The sequence below is a fragment of the Montipora capricornis genome, chromosome 6, assembly GCF_036669925.1.
Source record: "Montipora capricornis isolate CH-2021 chromosome 6, ASM3666992v2, whole genome shotgun sequence".
NCBI classification, from domain to species: Eukaryota; Metazoa; Cnidaria; class Anthozoa; order Scleractinia; family Acroporidae; genus Montipora; species Montipora capricornis.
This window is the reverse complement of record NC_090888.1, coordinates 33858021-33873791: the sequence shown is the minus strand read 5'-3', so window position 1 is coordinate 33873791 and position 15771 is coordinate 33858021. Positions and strand designations below refer to the sequence as shown.

Sequence of the window (15771 nt, the reverse complement as noted above, 5' to 3'; positions counted from 1 at the left end):
AACTAAAATGAAACACCAGTGCCCAAGACCCAACAATTCCCCACAGTTGCTTGTTGCTCGTTGTATGTTGGTATGTTAAGGGTTAAGTATGTTCCAGTATGTTTAGTTGAAAATTTGCTTTTAACTCTTCTCACCACGTATAATTTCCGACATGGCAATATACAAATACCCTGGTTTTATTTTTCTTTCCTGAGGAGCGGTTACAATGCAAAGGCAAAAAATAAGAACCTCTGGTCACGGCAGTTAAGAATCTGACTTCCATGCAATTTCGAAATAAGATATCTTGCCAAACCGGTTTTCTACTGTGGTGTCAATGTTGTACCCAATTTAAGTCCTTGGGAATAGAACTTTTTGATTTTGACATTTCCCATCGTGCAGCAGCCAATCAAAGTGACATGAAACCACAAACTAATTACCGTTGGTGGTTGTCGTTTAGTTTTTTCAGGCTTGACTAGCTTTTTACTTGAAAAACATGATTTCTAGTGTTCACGGTTTTCAGATTTTCATTCAGCTCTAGGATATGGGAATCAATCAAGGCATTCAAGGGACAAATAACGACTTAGATGGCAGCTTTTGGATAACTGAAACCACGATCATGCAAATATGAACAAACTCTTGGTTCAAGTTGAAATATCAAAGATTTGCAGAATCCAGTTCGCAGGACCACAAACACATACTCACGTTTTATGAAATTCCTGAACAGGTTTCCATTCTAAAATCTCTGAAAATCCAGGGTTAATTGTGTATTCTACTGTGCAAACCTCTAAATTCGCGCTCGAATTCACAGCCTTCCACCTGCCAGTTTTGTTTTTGTAAGCTTTTCTTTTGCTCCAAAACCGGTTTTGTGGCCACTTGCGTGCACTACCACTGTTCAACCAGTGAAATTGAGCATTAGATTGTTTTTACTGGGAAAGGACTGGCACTGACTACGAAAGCCAATCAGCGACGGTCTTCATAATCATGAATCATGGAAGTGAGCTTCTCAACCGCCGAGAGCAGAGCATCTTGTAGAGCTCACCTTCGAGAGAGACATCAACTTTCTTTCTCAGTTCATCTTTCCACGCTTTGGCGACATGGCACATGCAAAGTTTGGGCAGTCGTTTACATTACATGACACCAACCAATGCATTGAAGAACTGGTTCTCCATGTCACTTGTGAAAAAGGCACTCTCAACAGGACTGCGTCTTTGTGACTTGACAGGCACCATGCAACTGGAATCCCCTCACCAAACTCATATGCTGTGGTGCCTTGCATGCTGTCGCAACAAATTCCGTTTCCTGCACATTTCATCAACATGTCACACTGAAATTTGGTTTGGACAACTAAGAAGAAGTCGTCTGTTGTCAGATGGTATGTGTTTTTATCTTCCTCTCCTTATTATTGGAAGTACAACATTGGCCTTTTGCTTTCCTTTGCTCTCTCCAAGTTTGCCAAGTCTTGTCTTTCAAGTAATTGTTGTCTACAGAAGGTTTCACCAACACTTTCCCGTATATTAGCTAGGATTCTCTCCCTTGTAACACCTTGGTGGATCTTGGCAGCAATCATTGCTCAATGACACTTTGGAAATCGTAGGTGGTCTAACATCTTACTGTGACCATGATGAGTGTAGCATACGTCAACAGGAACTTACCCCTTGTGGTCCACATGCACTTCATTGCAATTTTAGATGACCCTAAAAATAAAATAAAATAAAATAATTAAAAATATACATAAATAAAACTTCTCACAAGATCATTGTGGCATCAGGCATTTCATGACTTTAATAATACCTGTAACATCCCATTCCACAATAGCCTGTACGCCCTTATGGCATTTATTCTCCAATATGGAATTTTCATGCAAGTCACAATTCAATTAGCAAGATTAGCCACAAAATATCAAAGCCACTAATTTACCTTGTTAAGGTGCCCTACTATTTTGAAGCTATTTCATTGAGCTTATTTCTTTGATTCAACCTTGAATTGTGCTTCAGATGGCTCCCCTGGAAATATATTATTTTTACACCATGAATTCCCTTGTCTCCAGTTGATTTTACGAATGAGCAATCCTTGCTTTCTTCCAGTTGTGTTTTCCATTGCTCAGACTCTGAAAATGAACATGAGATTGACACTAGCAGTAATGTATGCGCCTAACATGGCTGCAACGGTCTAGAGCCCCTCCGCTTAATTTTAGTTTTTATAAGTCTTATATTGCTCTCAGGGCTGTAGCCAGGAAGAAACTACAACGATTCGTTAGGGAGAACAGCCTTTCCACTTTCGCAGTGGAGATTGGGATGGCGAACAGAAGCTCAACCAAAATAAGCACCATGCTCCACTCGTTACTTCGACCCGAGTCAAAGACATGTCTCCACACACGAAGGTATGGTGTTTTCGAGGGCTCAAGGTACCATTTTGTGTAATCAAGGAGATGATGCCACTGATCCAATAAATCGCCCAGTGACCCACTCAAGCCGGCCTTCGACAGTGGTTCTTCGAAGTGGTGGTAAAGTTCAGCCACACAGTCATCAGCAAACTCTAGATCCTCTTCCCCATTTTCGTTTCTTCTCTCCCACCCTTCACAATTCAGCACAGTGGCTGCCATGAGGACGTGTTTGTACTAAGCAACTTCCAGCCTTGTCTCCATAGCCTCCTTAATTCGGCCCAGCAACATAGTTTTTGTGTGTTTGGCAGATTCTTTTGCAGCGTTAAAAGATGGCAAGGTGACGTTCTCGTACTGGAACTGCCCATCATTTTCTTGAACTTTTTCCAAAAAGCGCTTGATGGTTGGAAGATCCTGGAGGTCTTCCCATTGCAGATGTTCTCGCTGCTTCTTTGCCGTCTGAATATGTGCTACTGAAGAAACTATATCAATTTCATCACCTTGGAATGCGAGTGACAAAGCTTTGGGTGGGCTGAGCAATTCGATGAAGAGGCATGCCAACATTGGAATTCTCGCCTGCTGCCACTTTTTTAACCAGCCTTGAAACTTCATGCGATCTGCTGACTTTAACAATTTGTCCTCTGACATTTTCTGGAGATGCTGCAGAGCACTTAGCTTGTGAGTTACCTAACGGGTCCCTAAAGGATAAAAAGAAACATTTTACTCCTGCTAGTCTTAGTAATTTAAATTTGATATCGTACTTAACTAATCTAAATGAGATACCGTAGAATCCCGGTTATAATGCCCCCCGATTATAAGCCCACCTCTCTGCTAATAGAAATTTCCTCCCGGTTATAAGCCCACCTCTCTGCTTATAGAAATTTCCTCCCGGTTATACCCCTGTTATACCGGGTACCGTTAACAGTTAACAATAATTAGGCGGTACACTAGCGAGATATTTATTATTATAAATCAATTACAGCAACAGTTCTTTTACAGGATTTCAATGAATTGTACTCCGAGGATAATGCCGACGAAGAGGCCGAGTACGAAGCAGATGAGACTGTTGGAGTCCAGTAGCTCGAACGTTAATGGGGTACCTCTGTGCAGCCCGTAGCACATTGACAATCACACATTGACAATCACACATTGACAATCCGTTATTGTTGCAATTGAAAGTAGACATGATTAAAATTTTCATTTTAATAGAACGGATTTTAGACTTTTTTTTCCTCCCTATTATAAGCCCCCCGGGTTATAAGCCCCCCCGATTATAGGCCCACCCAAAAACCCTTACAAAATTGTATAAGCCCAGGGCTTATAACCGGGATTCTACGGTATTCTAGGCCACTTATGGTGTTGCGTCAGAGGGAGGGGGGTGAGGTTAACTTTTTGGGATGTGCTGATGTTTCAAAAGTGTTAAATAAAAAATTGTGGTGGATTTTGCTTAACACCACAACGTTCATGGTTGCAGAGTTGACTTGGTGATATTTACTAGATATTTTTCAATGTATCAATTTCAGGCATGTATTTAAAAAATGCAAAATGCTTTAATAGTTACCACAGGCACGTTTTGGTCTTACTCCTCGTTCTTCAAATTCAAAGAATTCACCGTAAATACAATGAAGATCACGCAGTTGTCTCAGCTTTTTGGGAGAATTATCATACAGGTAGTACAGATGCAGAAGCACATCATCTACATCGTCAAAGACAGTTCCCTTAAGTGCGTCTTTGAGGGAGAGCTCCAGTCGGTGAGCCACACACCAGATGTAAATTATCCAAGGAAGAGTACTTTTCAGAAGCCCGATGACACCATCTTTGTCACCACGGTTAACTGAAGCACCATCAGCGGCAAACCCAACCAGTTTGTTTTCAAAGGACACCTCTGGATGTTGATGGCTTGAAAACTTCTCTTCATGGCACGTACTATTCCTGCAGCATCACAGTGTTTCAAGTCCACAAGCCTGATGAAAGCAAACGTTACCTTGTTATTGATATAATAAAAATTAGAACTAAAGATTAATGTTCAATTATCCTTAAACACCCAAGCCTAACATAAGCTTTATGATACAGCAAAAACCTATTTAAGAACTGAAATAGCCTGAATTTGTCCTAATTACCATTTCTGTAACAACTTGTTTAGGCTAACTTGGGAAAATGCAGATTTTTATTGCATCCTGAAATGACGCACTTCAATTGATTACTAACCTTACAAATGCAGTCACTACCTGAACTGTGTCCTGTCCAGGTGGGTTCGTCTCCAAGTATTGTACAAAAACGGCTTCCTTCACTGTTATAAAAGCATCCTCTGAGCCATCTGTCAGTACACTGAAAAAATTAGCAGTGGATAACTTCTCCCCCAGTTTTCTAGCCAGTTCTTCACCAATGTGAGCAATGAACATATTACAACTCTTGTCGCTGCAATATGCTTTCCCCAAGTCTACCCCATGCTTTTCTTCTAGATTTAGAACTTGAGGGTATTTTGAAACAGGTAATTCTTCCTTAGCAACAAAGTATGCAACTTCGAACTTACTTTTTGTCCTGGCAAGGTCAGTTGACTGCATATTGGCGATGCCGTTGTAATAAGTTGCTGTCCAGAATCAGTTGGCCAACTGATTTGCCTCCGGTCAGTTGGGATTCTTAATAGTTGTTGTTATTGTTCTGTTCTGTTGTTTCGTTGTGTTTCATTGGCCCTGAAAAGCCCCTATGGGGAGCAGTCAATTAAGTATGTATTGTATTGTATTGGCAGTTTTCATGGACTCCGCTCTTTCAAAGGCATGCTGTCATTTCGTTTCTTTCAGATGCAGGTCCAGCGCTCTCTTATGTGGCTCACCTCGAGCATGGTCCTCGGCTTTGCTTAAGCGAAGGCTGGTAGACCCAGTAAATGCCCAAGCGAAGACAGAGCAATTTAGACTCATTACACAATCTGATTTGTTCTTCTCAGCGTTAATAGCCAGGTGTGTGGCCAGGGCTGTTGCTTTCCAACCGTTGGCTGCTGTCACAGATAATCTTCTGGGTTTCTTTGTTGATGGAGGAGTTGATGTGGATGTTGATGGCAATGTTTCTAGGCTGAAGGTGTCTTGAGGTTTCGATCAAGGTGTCTCCAATGATGGTTTCACAGGTGGCTTCGTTTTCACATTAAAGAAAGTGGACAGACTGGATTGTCGAGGTTTTAGTGCAGTTGAAAGGTCGGAGAGTTTTCGTTTACGGCTATTGCCCTGACAAGCCTTGCAGTTTCCAACAAGGTAGCTTCCCTCGCAATAACCTGGCATTTTGGTGGAACAAGATACACAGCAGACAATGCAAATTGGAATTTTACATCCAATGCAACGGTACTAGATCCCTGTTCGTCCACAGTTTGTGCAATCCATCACTTTCAATTTTGTTTGCCGCAATTGCATCTAGTTAACTGTATATAATTATACTGATACATGTACAATATTTTGGGCAAGGCATGAGAAACCAATTTCTTATCAGTATTTTGCAACTTGCCTAAAAATGACTATTTTGCAGTTTCTCTTACCAGTGTCCCTTTAAGCTGGTTTTGTTGTTATCAATACATTCCAGAACATTAAGAAACATGATCAACACTTTACCATACCTGGTTCTTGCCCTGATATTCAGTTTTCTCTGAGAAAACTGGGAGAATTTGTACAGCGACACTTGTATGCAGGACATGATATGACGTGATTCAAAGTAGCACTGTCTGGAAGAAGGTTGACTTTGAGTTTCAAAGACGAATTACATCAGGCATCTTGGAAAAATTTGTCTACCCAGGAACAAGAGAAGTATTTTTAACCGAGTGCCACAATTTGGATTGGAAGGATCTCTGTCGTATTTTAAGCTGATGGTTTTGTCCTGGATTGGTTACAAGAAACAAACTGCAGTTCCATCACACTTTACGGAGTTATTGAACATTGGGTCCCCCGGTTTTCTTCAATTGAGCCACTGTAAAATTACCAGCTCTTTGTTTGGAATGCTTCCTTTAAAATGTTATTTATTGACGACTGCCAAGAAATTTGTCAGGAAAGTTATGAAATATCTCCCTTTAAGCAACACAAACATCTCAAGCTTTTGTGTGTGGCACACAACCGAGAAACTCTTTCCGTACGTTATGTTGTTGATCTGTTGAAGTACAGTAACAGTAAAGTACTTTTAGATATTCGAGGGCTTCACTTCACACAAGAAGACTTTGATTGCATCACTCGGGAACATTACAATGCACAGGATAGAATCAAAGAAGTTGGCGATTATCAACATATGATCATATGCCTGCTGCGCAGGTTCCCGAGACGTGACGTGACGTACTGTATGCACATGCAGCTTTTATTTAACTTGCATATCTTTGGATATATATTTTTTTCTGTAACACGTTTTTGTTTGAATGTTTTTCTTTTTTTTTTATCTCTATAGGCCAATAGACCATTTTACAGTTGTGTGCTTAGTTACCTGGCCTTGATCTTGCTTTGATAGAAACCTCACAGCTTTTCTTATTTAAATTCCTACTTATTAGCATGACAACAACATCATTAACATACGAAAAGCAGTGAGGTTTCTATCAAAGCAAGGTCAACTCCAGCCTCACTTTCATTCACAGGCCAGGTAACTAAGCACACAACTGTAAAATTGTCTATTATCTGGCAAAGGTTAAAATGTTTGTACATTCTGATTCAGGTTCACGGATGTCTATCATTGTATGACCTTTTATGTTTATCTTACGCTCGCTTGTTACATATAAACTTGCGAAGATTGGAATAACTATTGGTTTTATAAAGTATAGTTCCTTTGCTTTTGTACTTTGATTACATTTATTCTGGGCTGAGGAATTACTTTATATGCAGGGAGAAATGGAAAAGTTGAAAATTAACTATTGAAAATGAATGTAAGAAAGTGAATTATTTTTAACTTTGTGACCGGGTGTGCGGGAACCCTGATGTCTGTTTTCAATGCCCGAATTGTAAACAACGGTTCTTGTTACATTTCACCCAGGATTTCAGATCAAAGTTCGACAAATGACAATACACAGCGACTTGCTACGACTGAAACAACTGAACAGCATGGAAATTTTAAGTAATTTCATTTTCAAAACGATCAAATTTGACCAGTCAACATGACCGGCAAAACGAAAGGTTGACTGGTCAACTCCCAAATCAGTTAGGACATTGTCAAAGTTGGTAAGCATTCGCGGTTAATTGCATTCATAAGCATTTCTTCTTCATGCTCTTCTGTTGGACAGTCAGCCAGGAGATCGTCAGTATCGGAAGGAGCAGCCATTTTCTCGTTAAGAGAATCCTCTCTCTTGGCAGAGTAAGAAAAAAACATTGTTAGTTGCTGTAATGTTATCATAAAGTTGCTGATCTCACGCACATTATTGCAGCTTGCGACAATGACTAGGTTTAGGCAGTGGCTTGAGCAATGGGTAAAGTACCTTGCTTTTGGAAATCGGGCAGTAATCCTTGCCTGGACTGCTGAATTAACCCCACTTATATTTGATGCCCCATCAAACCCCATTCCACGCAGATGCTAAAGATCTACACTCCATTTAACAAGGTGATCAAGCAAGAGATCAGTTCTGGTAGCGGTACAAACCCAAGGAAGACTTCATGCCCTTCAACGTTGTTGATTTCTGGTGGCATGTTGAGGTACACAGACAGATAGGTGGTCTAATGTCGAGACTTCAGTTGTTTCATCGGCCATGATGCTGATGAACTTACTCTTGTTGATTTTTGAAATAAGGGTACTGTGAATGACCTCACCAAGATAATCTATTATTTCATTTTGCACTTGTGGTGATAAATAGCGTGCATTTTTCGCAGCAGAGGACAAGTGAACAGACAGATTGTTATTGTATTTTGCCAGCCAATGAATGAAATATTCACAATTACCGTTATCGTTTTTAGCTGATTTGTCCCACCTTCCTCTACCTGCAATACCTCTTTTTGTCTAGAAGAATCACCATGTCAAGAATAGAACAGAGAGTATCCCTGTTTTTCTGAACGTTTTCTGAATAACTACGATTTACGGATTCTTTAATGGACTCCTTTTCTCTTCTAGTGACAAGCATAGAGGTTTCAGCGGCCAGCATTGAATTCATGTAAGTCCATTCTCGGTAGACGGCGGAGGACGATAAAGTACTCCAATTCTAAGAACAGTAGTGGGTGTTCTTAGCAAGACCTCCATATATTCAAAAGATTCGAAACTGGTCACATCTTGTTTCTCGATCTTGTAGCATTTATTGTACAGTAGACCAACACCACCACCACATTTATTCATTCGAGGAATATGCATAAACGCAAACCCCACAGGACAGAGTTCATTTATAATGTTCGCCGTCTGTGGATTATTCACGTCTAACCAAGTTTCTGTTATCGCCAATAGGTCTATTTGATTCTCAACCACATAGTCTTTCAAAAACAGAACCTTTTTCCTAATGGAACAGGTATTCAATAAAGCGAAGCGAATCAAATCCGAACGCACCACTTGAATAGTACCAGCAGGCTGAATGCTTATGAAATTATTAAAATTAACACCACCACTCCTTGGACAAGGTTTATTATGTCCAGCCATACTAAAGATAGATGAAATTCTACAAGGTGCAGATACACAACCATGGTTGTTGGCTGATAATATAATCGGTTTATCAAAGGGTTTGGGATCTTTAAGCTTTGGTAGGCTGCGTAAGACGCCAAAGTTGACAGTTTTGTTTTGGGAATCTCCGGCATGGTAATCACTGTAATTTCCTCGAGCATGTCCAAATTTGCATTCACTCAGCGTAGGGATAGGTTTCCGTTTAACACTACTCCAACCCTGATAACGTCTAGGTCCGCGATAACGAAAAATACCATTGGTTTGGAGTCGCATAAAGAGTTTCTGGGTTTCCTGACCATACTTGCAAGATCGAAGAGCAAGCAAGTCCGTACGATTATAAACTTTCCGGTCTGCTGATGTTAGTAGAATGTAATTCAAGTTTCCTTCAGAAACTGACGCAGAAGATCTTAAATCCGTTATATTAGATGTTTGAGACGGGCCAGGATTTGCTTGAATATCCATGCATTCCGTTAGGTCCTTGGGAGGAAGGTGCAGGCAAATGAAGCCATGCTTTGTCCATCCATTAACTGGTCTTTTAGGAGCGTTCGATAAGTCGGGATGTTTTGCAACCAAAACACGTATAACAGGCGAATATTTGGCAAAAACATGCTTGCTAAGCACTACTAGGGTCTTAACCACTAGTTGGGAGTCAGTAGCAGGGTGAACTTGTAGCGAGAGCAAGAAGAATATCAATAAATGTACGGAGCTAAATTGTAAGCATACATTGTCCGTAGGTACGTCCACCCCTCCATGTATGCCAATGCGACCAGGATCATTCTAGTTTACAACATACATCTTTTACATTGGACATCCATGTTTTGATCAATTGACACCTGTCAAAACAAGGTATCCGCTGACCAGACTCATAGAGCTCACCTAGGTCAGCTGTTTTTTTTGAAGTTGACCGCTGATTAGGTACTGGTTTTCGAGTGGATTGCAGGCTAAACCCAGGTTAACTCACATAAGCGAGGCTTCATTTTTCGCACGCTTTCTGTGGCTTGATGCGGCTACACAGCCACACTACGTCAACTATACAGTGCAGCTCAGATATATCCGAACCAAAATATACGTGTAATTCATGTCAGCCCAATACACGTATACGCATATACAGTATATGCGTGTGCCTCATTAGTATGTATGAGCTAACCTATTGTTTCCTCTTTTCTTAACAGGTCATTCTTGTTTTCAATGGCTTGACAGCTTGCCACAGAGCGAGAAAGAGTTTTCGTTATTTTGAATACGCGTATGTCTTCAGACTAGACTTAGCAAAATCTTAGCTGACTGAATATTAATTACAAGGGAGATTATTTTGCCGTTAAATCAAAAATTTACTGTTTTTTTGGGATATACCCTTCAACAATCACAACTTCATGGAGCAAACACAACCGAGAGATAACATTTTTTTGGACACAAGTAAACACAGACCAAGCAAGCGACTTGGAAACGCGTGCCGAAACACAAGTTTTCTTTGACGAAAGTTAAAAATAACAAAATGTGAGTGGCGCACCGTAGAAACTTTGATAAACAATTCTTTCGTGAGGGCAAGAGTATTTTACCATTTGAATGGATGGTTTGCGTGAAATAGAACCAGAGATAGTTTTCAGTTCGCAGGAAAACTGTGGGAAAAAATTACAGAAAAATATATCGACAAATTGGAAATGCTACCGGGCAACGCTAAAACCGTCATAAGGCCTACTGAAATGAATACCCGAATTGTTTTGCTGTGGTGACAGGTTTCACGGTAAAAGTTTTTCATGGACACAAATTAATTTGGATCAACCCAATACCATTTAGTTAGCCTCATGTAAAGTTCGAACTTTGAATCAACTGGCATGCTTTTCTTAATTTGTGTCAGTCGAAACTCTAATTAAGTTCGGCTCATGAACAGTACGTGCCTTAAGGTCAGTTTACATGCTGCAATTTGGCGGCATGATCAGTCGGCACCATTTTGTATTTTTGTTTTCAAGAATCGGCCGCAAATCGTATGTCATCATACACCTACAAAATACACTGCTTTTCATCGCTGCAATTGTGCTTTGTAACAAGCCCTTTTTGTTCACTTGTAGATAACGAAGAAAAGCTTAATCTGGAGGAGACAGCTTTTATCGAGGATCCTAAGAATGCCCGAGCTTTTTTATGATCCACCGCTCACTGAAATGAAAAGACCCATGGAAGATCATCCTGCTGATCCTACTGTAGATGCCATCCCGAAAAAAAAGGCTAAAACAACGGATATACATGTAGAGGTACAAAGACAGACAAGTCAAGTACTTTGAGTGCGATACATTTAGTAGGTCTTTGGTATTTTACCTCGTCTGGAACCTAATCCACTCCCCAGAAGAAACACAATTTTGTGGAATAAACTAGGTATTGCATAGTTGACCGACTGAAAGGGTGCTGAGCTCGCTTGATGAAGTACGAAAGAAAACGAAGCAGTGGGGAAATGGGGGCACATGTCTTGTGAGCCTCAATTTGTAGACCTGAAAAACATTGAACAATAATTGATTAGTTTTCATTTATAAATTTCTTTCAAGGTTGAGATGCTCAATGAATTTTTAAAGGAACGACAGGAGAAAGAAACTCGCTTAAAAGAGCAGTGCGTCAGCAAGCCTCCTACAAAATCGACAAATCGACAAAGCAAGTAGCCAGTGTGAGCATGCTGTTGATATTTAAATTTTTGATTAAGTGAGGAGAATAGCTTGTCGAACTAATATTTATTTCTTGACATTCGAATGATGAGCTGATAAAGTACATTATAGTAAATGGTTTCCTGGCTGGAAGCAGCACAAAACATCTCACGTCATGTCTGCCATTTGTTGTTCCTTTTTTCATGGGTTTCTCAATTGTGACTCTTTTAGTCCTTATTTCACCTTGTCTGTAGAAAGCGAGGCGTAATTGAATGGCCATCAGTCTTGGATATAAAAGTAAAACGAGTACGGAAAGACTTCTTTCCTATCTATTTCTTTGCTCGTAATGACTATCAATGAAAATACTTACATCAAAGCGATGACTTAATAGATACTCGAAGGTCGCCTCCTTTAAGCATGCACCGTCTTGTTTTAGCTGGTGTGCAGCTGCCATCTCCTTTTGGATTGAAGGAGACAATAAAGCCTTTCTGTTTCGATCGACTGCGAAATGATTCCATAGCCACGATAACAGAACAGAAAGATGAGTCCCGGGAAATGAGCAAGTAAGGCTGGAACGACGAGACAGTGGTTTTGACAGCAGGAAACTGCATTTGGTGCTGTCAATCAAAGCAACACGCCCAGACAATGTAGCTAGTCGGCTACATTCGAATCTTGTGGGCACATAAAGCTAAGAATATCCTCTGAAATCCAGGGGTTTATCTTTCTATCCTCTTCATAAGTTAACAAATAAGTTTTTTACCCTCGACCCTCGACCTAAAGGCAAACTCGCTGTGTAGCTGTGTCGAGGACAGAAAGTGCGCGAAAGATGAAGCCTTGCTTATGTTCAGGTGAGTTAACCTGGGTTGAGCGTGCAATCCAATCAAAAACCAGTACCTGGTCAGTGGTCAACAGACGTTGATGATCTCTAAGCTTGAGCTTGATACTAGTATCTAAGCTTGATACTGGTCAGCTGAGACCTTGTTTTGACAGGTGTCAATTGATCAAAACATGGATGTTTGATATCAAAGATGTATGCTGTAAACTAGCATGAGACTGGTCACATTGGTATACATGGATGGGTGGACGTATGGACGGTCAATGACGCCATGGCTTTTCAACCAAAATTTAATGCATCGATAGGTTAACCTATTTTTTTAACGATGGTGCTCCGCATGCACGGACCTTCGCTATTACAGGCGCATTGCTAGAGCGCAGTGTACATTGGGGATTGTGCCTAGGCAATTGCAAGTATTCAGATCAAGCTTCACTAACAAGAGTTCCGTGTCCAAACTTAAGAATGCTGAATATTTTTTCTCTTTGGCCATTTCAATTTCAGCAGGAAAAGAAAACAAACAGCGGTTACAGACATTTTCATTTTATACTCAACGTTTTGTATGCTGCAACATACATCATCAGAAGTGACAGTTAAAACTTTTACACAAAAATTTTAAAACTTGAGAGAGGCAATGGTGACTAGTTACAAAGTACTATAACAAAATCGTAACTTCCGGTAGTTGATACTTCTGGAAAAAATTAATAAAGAAAAAGCTTCTCTCTACCAATGTTATCATTAAGAGAGGGTTTTAAGTCCCTGATTTTCTAGGGAGGATTTGATGTTATGGCCAGTAGAAGTAGTATGGTCTGCAACAGCAGAGGCGTGACCAACTTGTGTAAGAGTTGAGTATTTTTTAGCATAGGTAGCCAGCCAAGCTTAAGGACGTCTCTTTCCAAACAGAAATGATTTAAGACATAATCGCCAGCAGCATTCTGAACATGTTGTACTCTTTTCTGAAAAAATGCGGGGAGTGGATAAGTGCCGGAGTTGTTAAAATTGAGTTTAGATAAGATGAGGTTTTGTGGTCTTTTGCAGTGTCATATTCTTGATCTTTCTTAGAGTGCCTAGCACTTTATAGCATGATGACGTGAGCTTATTTACATGTTCTGTCCATTTAAGGTCCTCACTAAGCCATGTTCCCAACAACTTAAATTTCTCTACCCTATCGACTGTCTAATCTTTGAGGCACTGACTGGGCCTCCAGGCACAGCTGGTCGCTCAGGAAGTGAAACACTTCTTCTTCTTTCAAAGTATTTCTTTGGTTATATAATCTGAAACTGTTTACCTTTAATTATTTTAACATGTATATGAACTCAATGGAAGATTCTTAAACTTCCTTCATACTTGTGTCAAGGCTATGCTCACAGCTATTCTGTTGGTTTGTGTTGTCGACTAGCTGTGTATCAGTATAAGTTGGTGATCAGTTCACATCAATTGTTGCTTTTTGCAAGATTGCAATCCGTGTCATTCACAATGACTTTTTTCTTTAATCTGCCTCCACAATTTTATGTTGCCGTCAGTTGCATTTTCATTGTATCTTTACAATACTACATGGTAAGGAATTCACAATACAAAATTTAGAGTATCCAAGACTTTGGCCCTTATCAGTTCTTGTCAAGGAAGACAGAGTCAACAACAGACATCATTTCTAAGAACTGGCCAGTTTAATCTAGAGTTTTAATGATAAAAGGTGCCGTGAGGTATTTCAAACCTTGAGACTTCCGATAATGATTTCACGATCAAATAAGATACTCATATGTTGCAAGGTTACATTATTGAAGACCCTAAGGTTATATATTTCTATGTAAGAATGCTGTAGTCTGCGATAATCTTCAGGTAATCCAGTTTAACTTCAAACACGCCAGTCAGAAATGAGTATGGAATGTCACCCTCAGGTTTGCGAGATGACCCAGCTTCTTTCTTGTGTCAAATGCCACTTTGTCAGCATCTTCTTCTTCAAGGCCACCGTTGACTGTTCGAGGTTCAACTGACTCTTTTGGTTGCTCATAAATAGTAACAAGGTCGAGGCTTATTGCTCCACTCTCCTTTACATACTAGATACTGATGGCATGTTAAACTCACCAGTTTGCACATGTTGCTTCAGCAAATTGGAGTGTATCAGTCAAAATGATACATTTTGGACATATGCTTTTGTGGTCATAACCATCTGCTTGGTCTTGCTTTCATTCAGTAGCAGGTTACTATCAGCTGCCCACTACTCGATGCTGCTGAGGGTCTTTTTCATCTTGTCTTCATAGACATTGAAGCCTTTGGGAGTGGCATAATGCAGCACCGTTGTGTCGTCAGCGTACTGAAAGCAAGAGGAACCATGTCATTTGCATAAAGTTGAAGAGAACGGGCCCAAGTATGGAGCCCTGTGGAACTCCAAATAGGACATCTGCAAGACTAGATTGTTTGTCATTAACTTGCACAAACTGTCGAGGAGTAGTCAAGGAGCTCAAAAACCACAGAAGAGCTGGCTTGGACAATCCAATTGCGTGTAACTTACGTATAACAATAGAGTAGTCAGTCATGTTGAATGCCTTGGAAAAGTCTGTGAAGGCGATGAGCGTTATCTCACCATTCTTCATTGCTTGAATTATGTCGTCCCTAAAATGTAAATGAATGCTAGTAGTTGAATGACCCTTAAAGTATACAGAGGTAGTATCCTGAGGTACCTGTTGGTGATTAATGTATTCAAGGAGTTTATTTAAACTAGTTTTTGATAGACCTTAGAAATTCGTGGCAGAATAGCGATAGGTCGGTAATGATCAGATTTAATAGGTGAAACACAAGCAACTTTCCAGGCCTCTGGAAAAGAACCAATAGTGATAAAACTGTTAAGGATGTGTGTCAACGGTGAGGCTATGATATTGGCGCTGAGTTTAAGATACTTTGCAGGAATTTGATCGGCACCAGTTGATCAGTCAGATCTCATAGAAGTTAACGTCTTTATTACCTCACTGTAAGTAATGAAGCGTAAATTAAATGAGCATGTAAGATGGTCTTCAGGAAGGGAATTAATAAGATCAACTAGGAAATCTGATGAATTTGCCACTGATCCCAGCAAGCGTTGCGGTGTGGAGCTGAAGTGCTTGTTCAGGGCATCTGGGTCCGCCTTAATTGGCTTACGACTAGTGATTAATCCAGAGTGCGTCATTGTATCATGGGACGCATAAAATATGAAACAAAGGATCCAATTGGATGCAGAAAAAAATCGAATGTTTACAAAGTAAAGTAAAGTAAAGTAAAGTAAAAAAAGTAAAGCAACCATATTTAATGTCGTTAACTCGAAACAGTAACTTTAATTTCTGACAAACCTGAGGTCGACGGTGTGCTCATTTTACTCCCCCCTCTCCATC

At 40.2% G+C, this 15771-nt stretch overlaps 1 protein-coding gene and 1 pseudogene across 1 annotated transcript; one reads left to right on the top strand and one right to left on the bottom strand.

Moving 5' to 3' along the window:
* LOC138053795 (uncharacterized) overlaps positions 1-15771 on the top strand; it is a 463628-nt pseudogene that overhangs the window by 51932 nt on the left and 395925 nt on the right.
* Positions 1379-1839, bottom strand: LOC138051006 (uncharacterized). Its single transcript, XM_068897203.1, has 3 exons — positions 1771-1839; positions 1632-1650; positions 1379-1548 (listed from the first exon to the last, which is right to left on the bottom strand). The coding sequence occupies exons 1-3, from the start codon at positions 1837-1839 to the stop codon at positions 1379-1381; spliced, it is 258 nt and encodes an 85-aa protein (XP_068753304.1).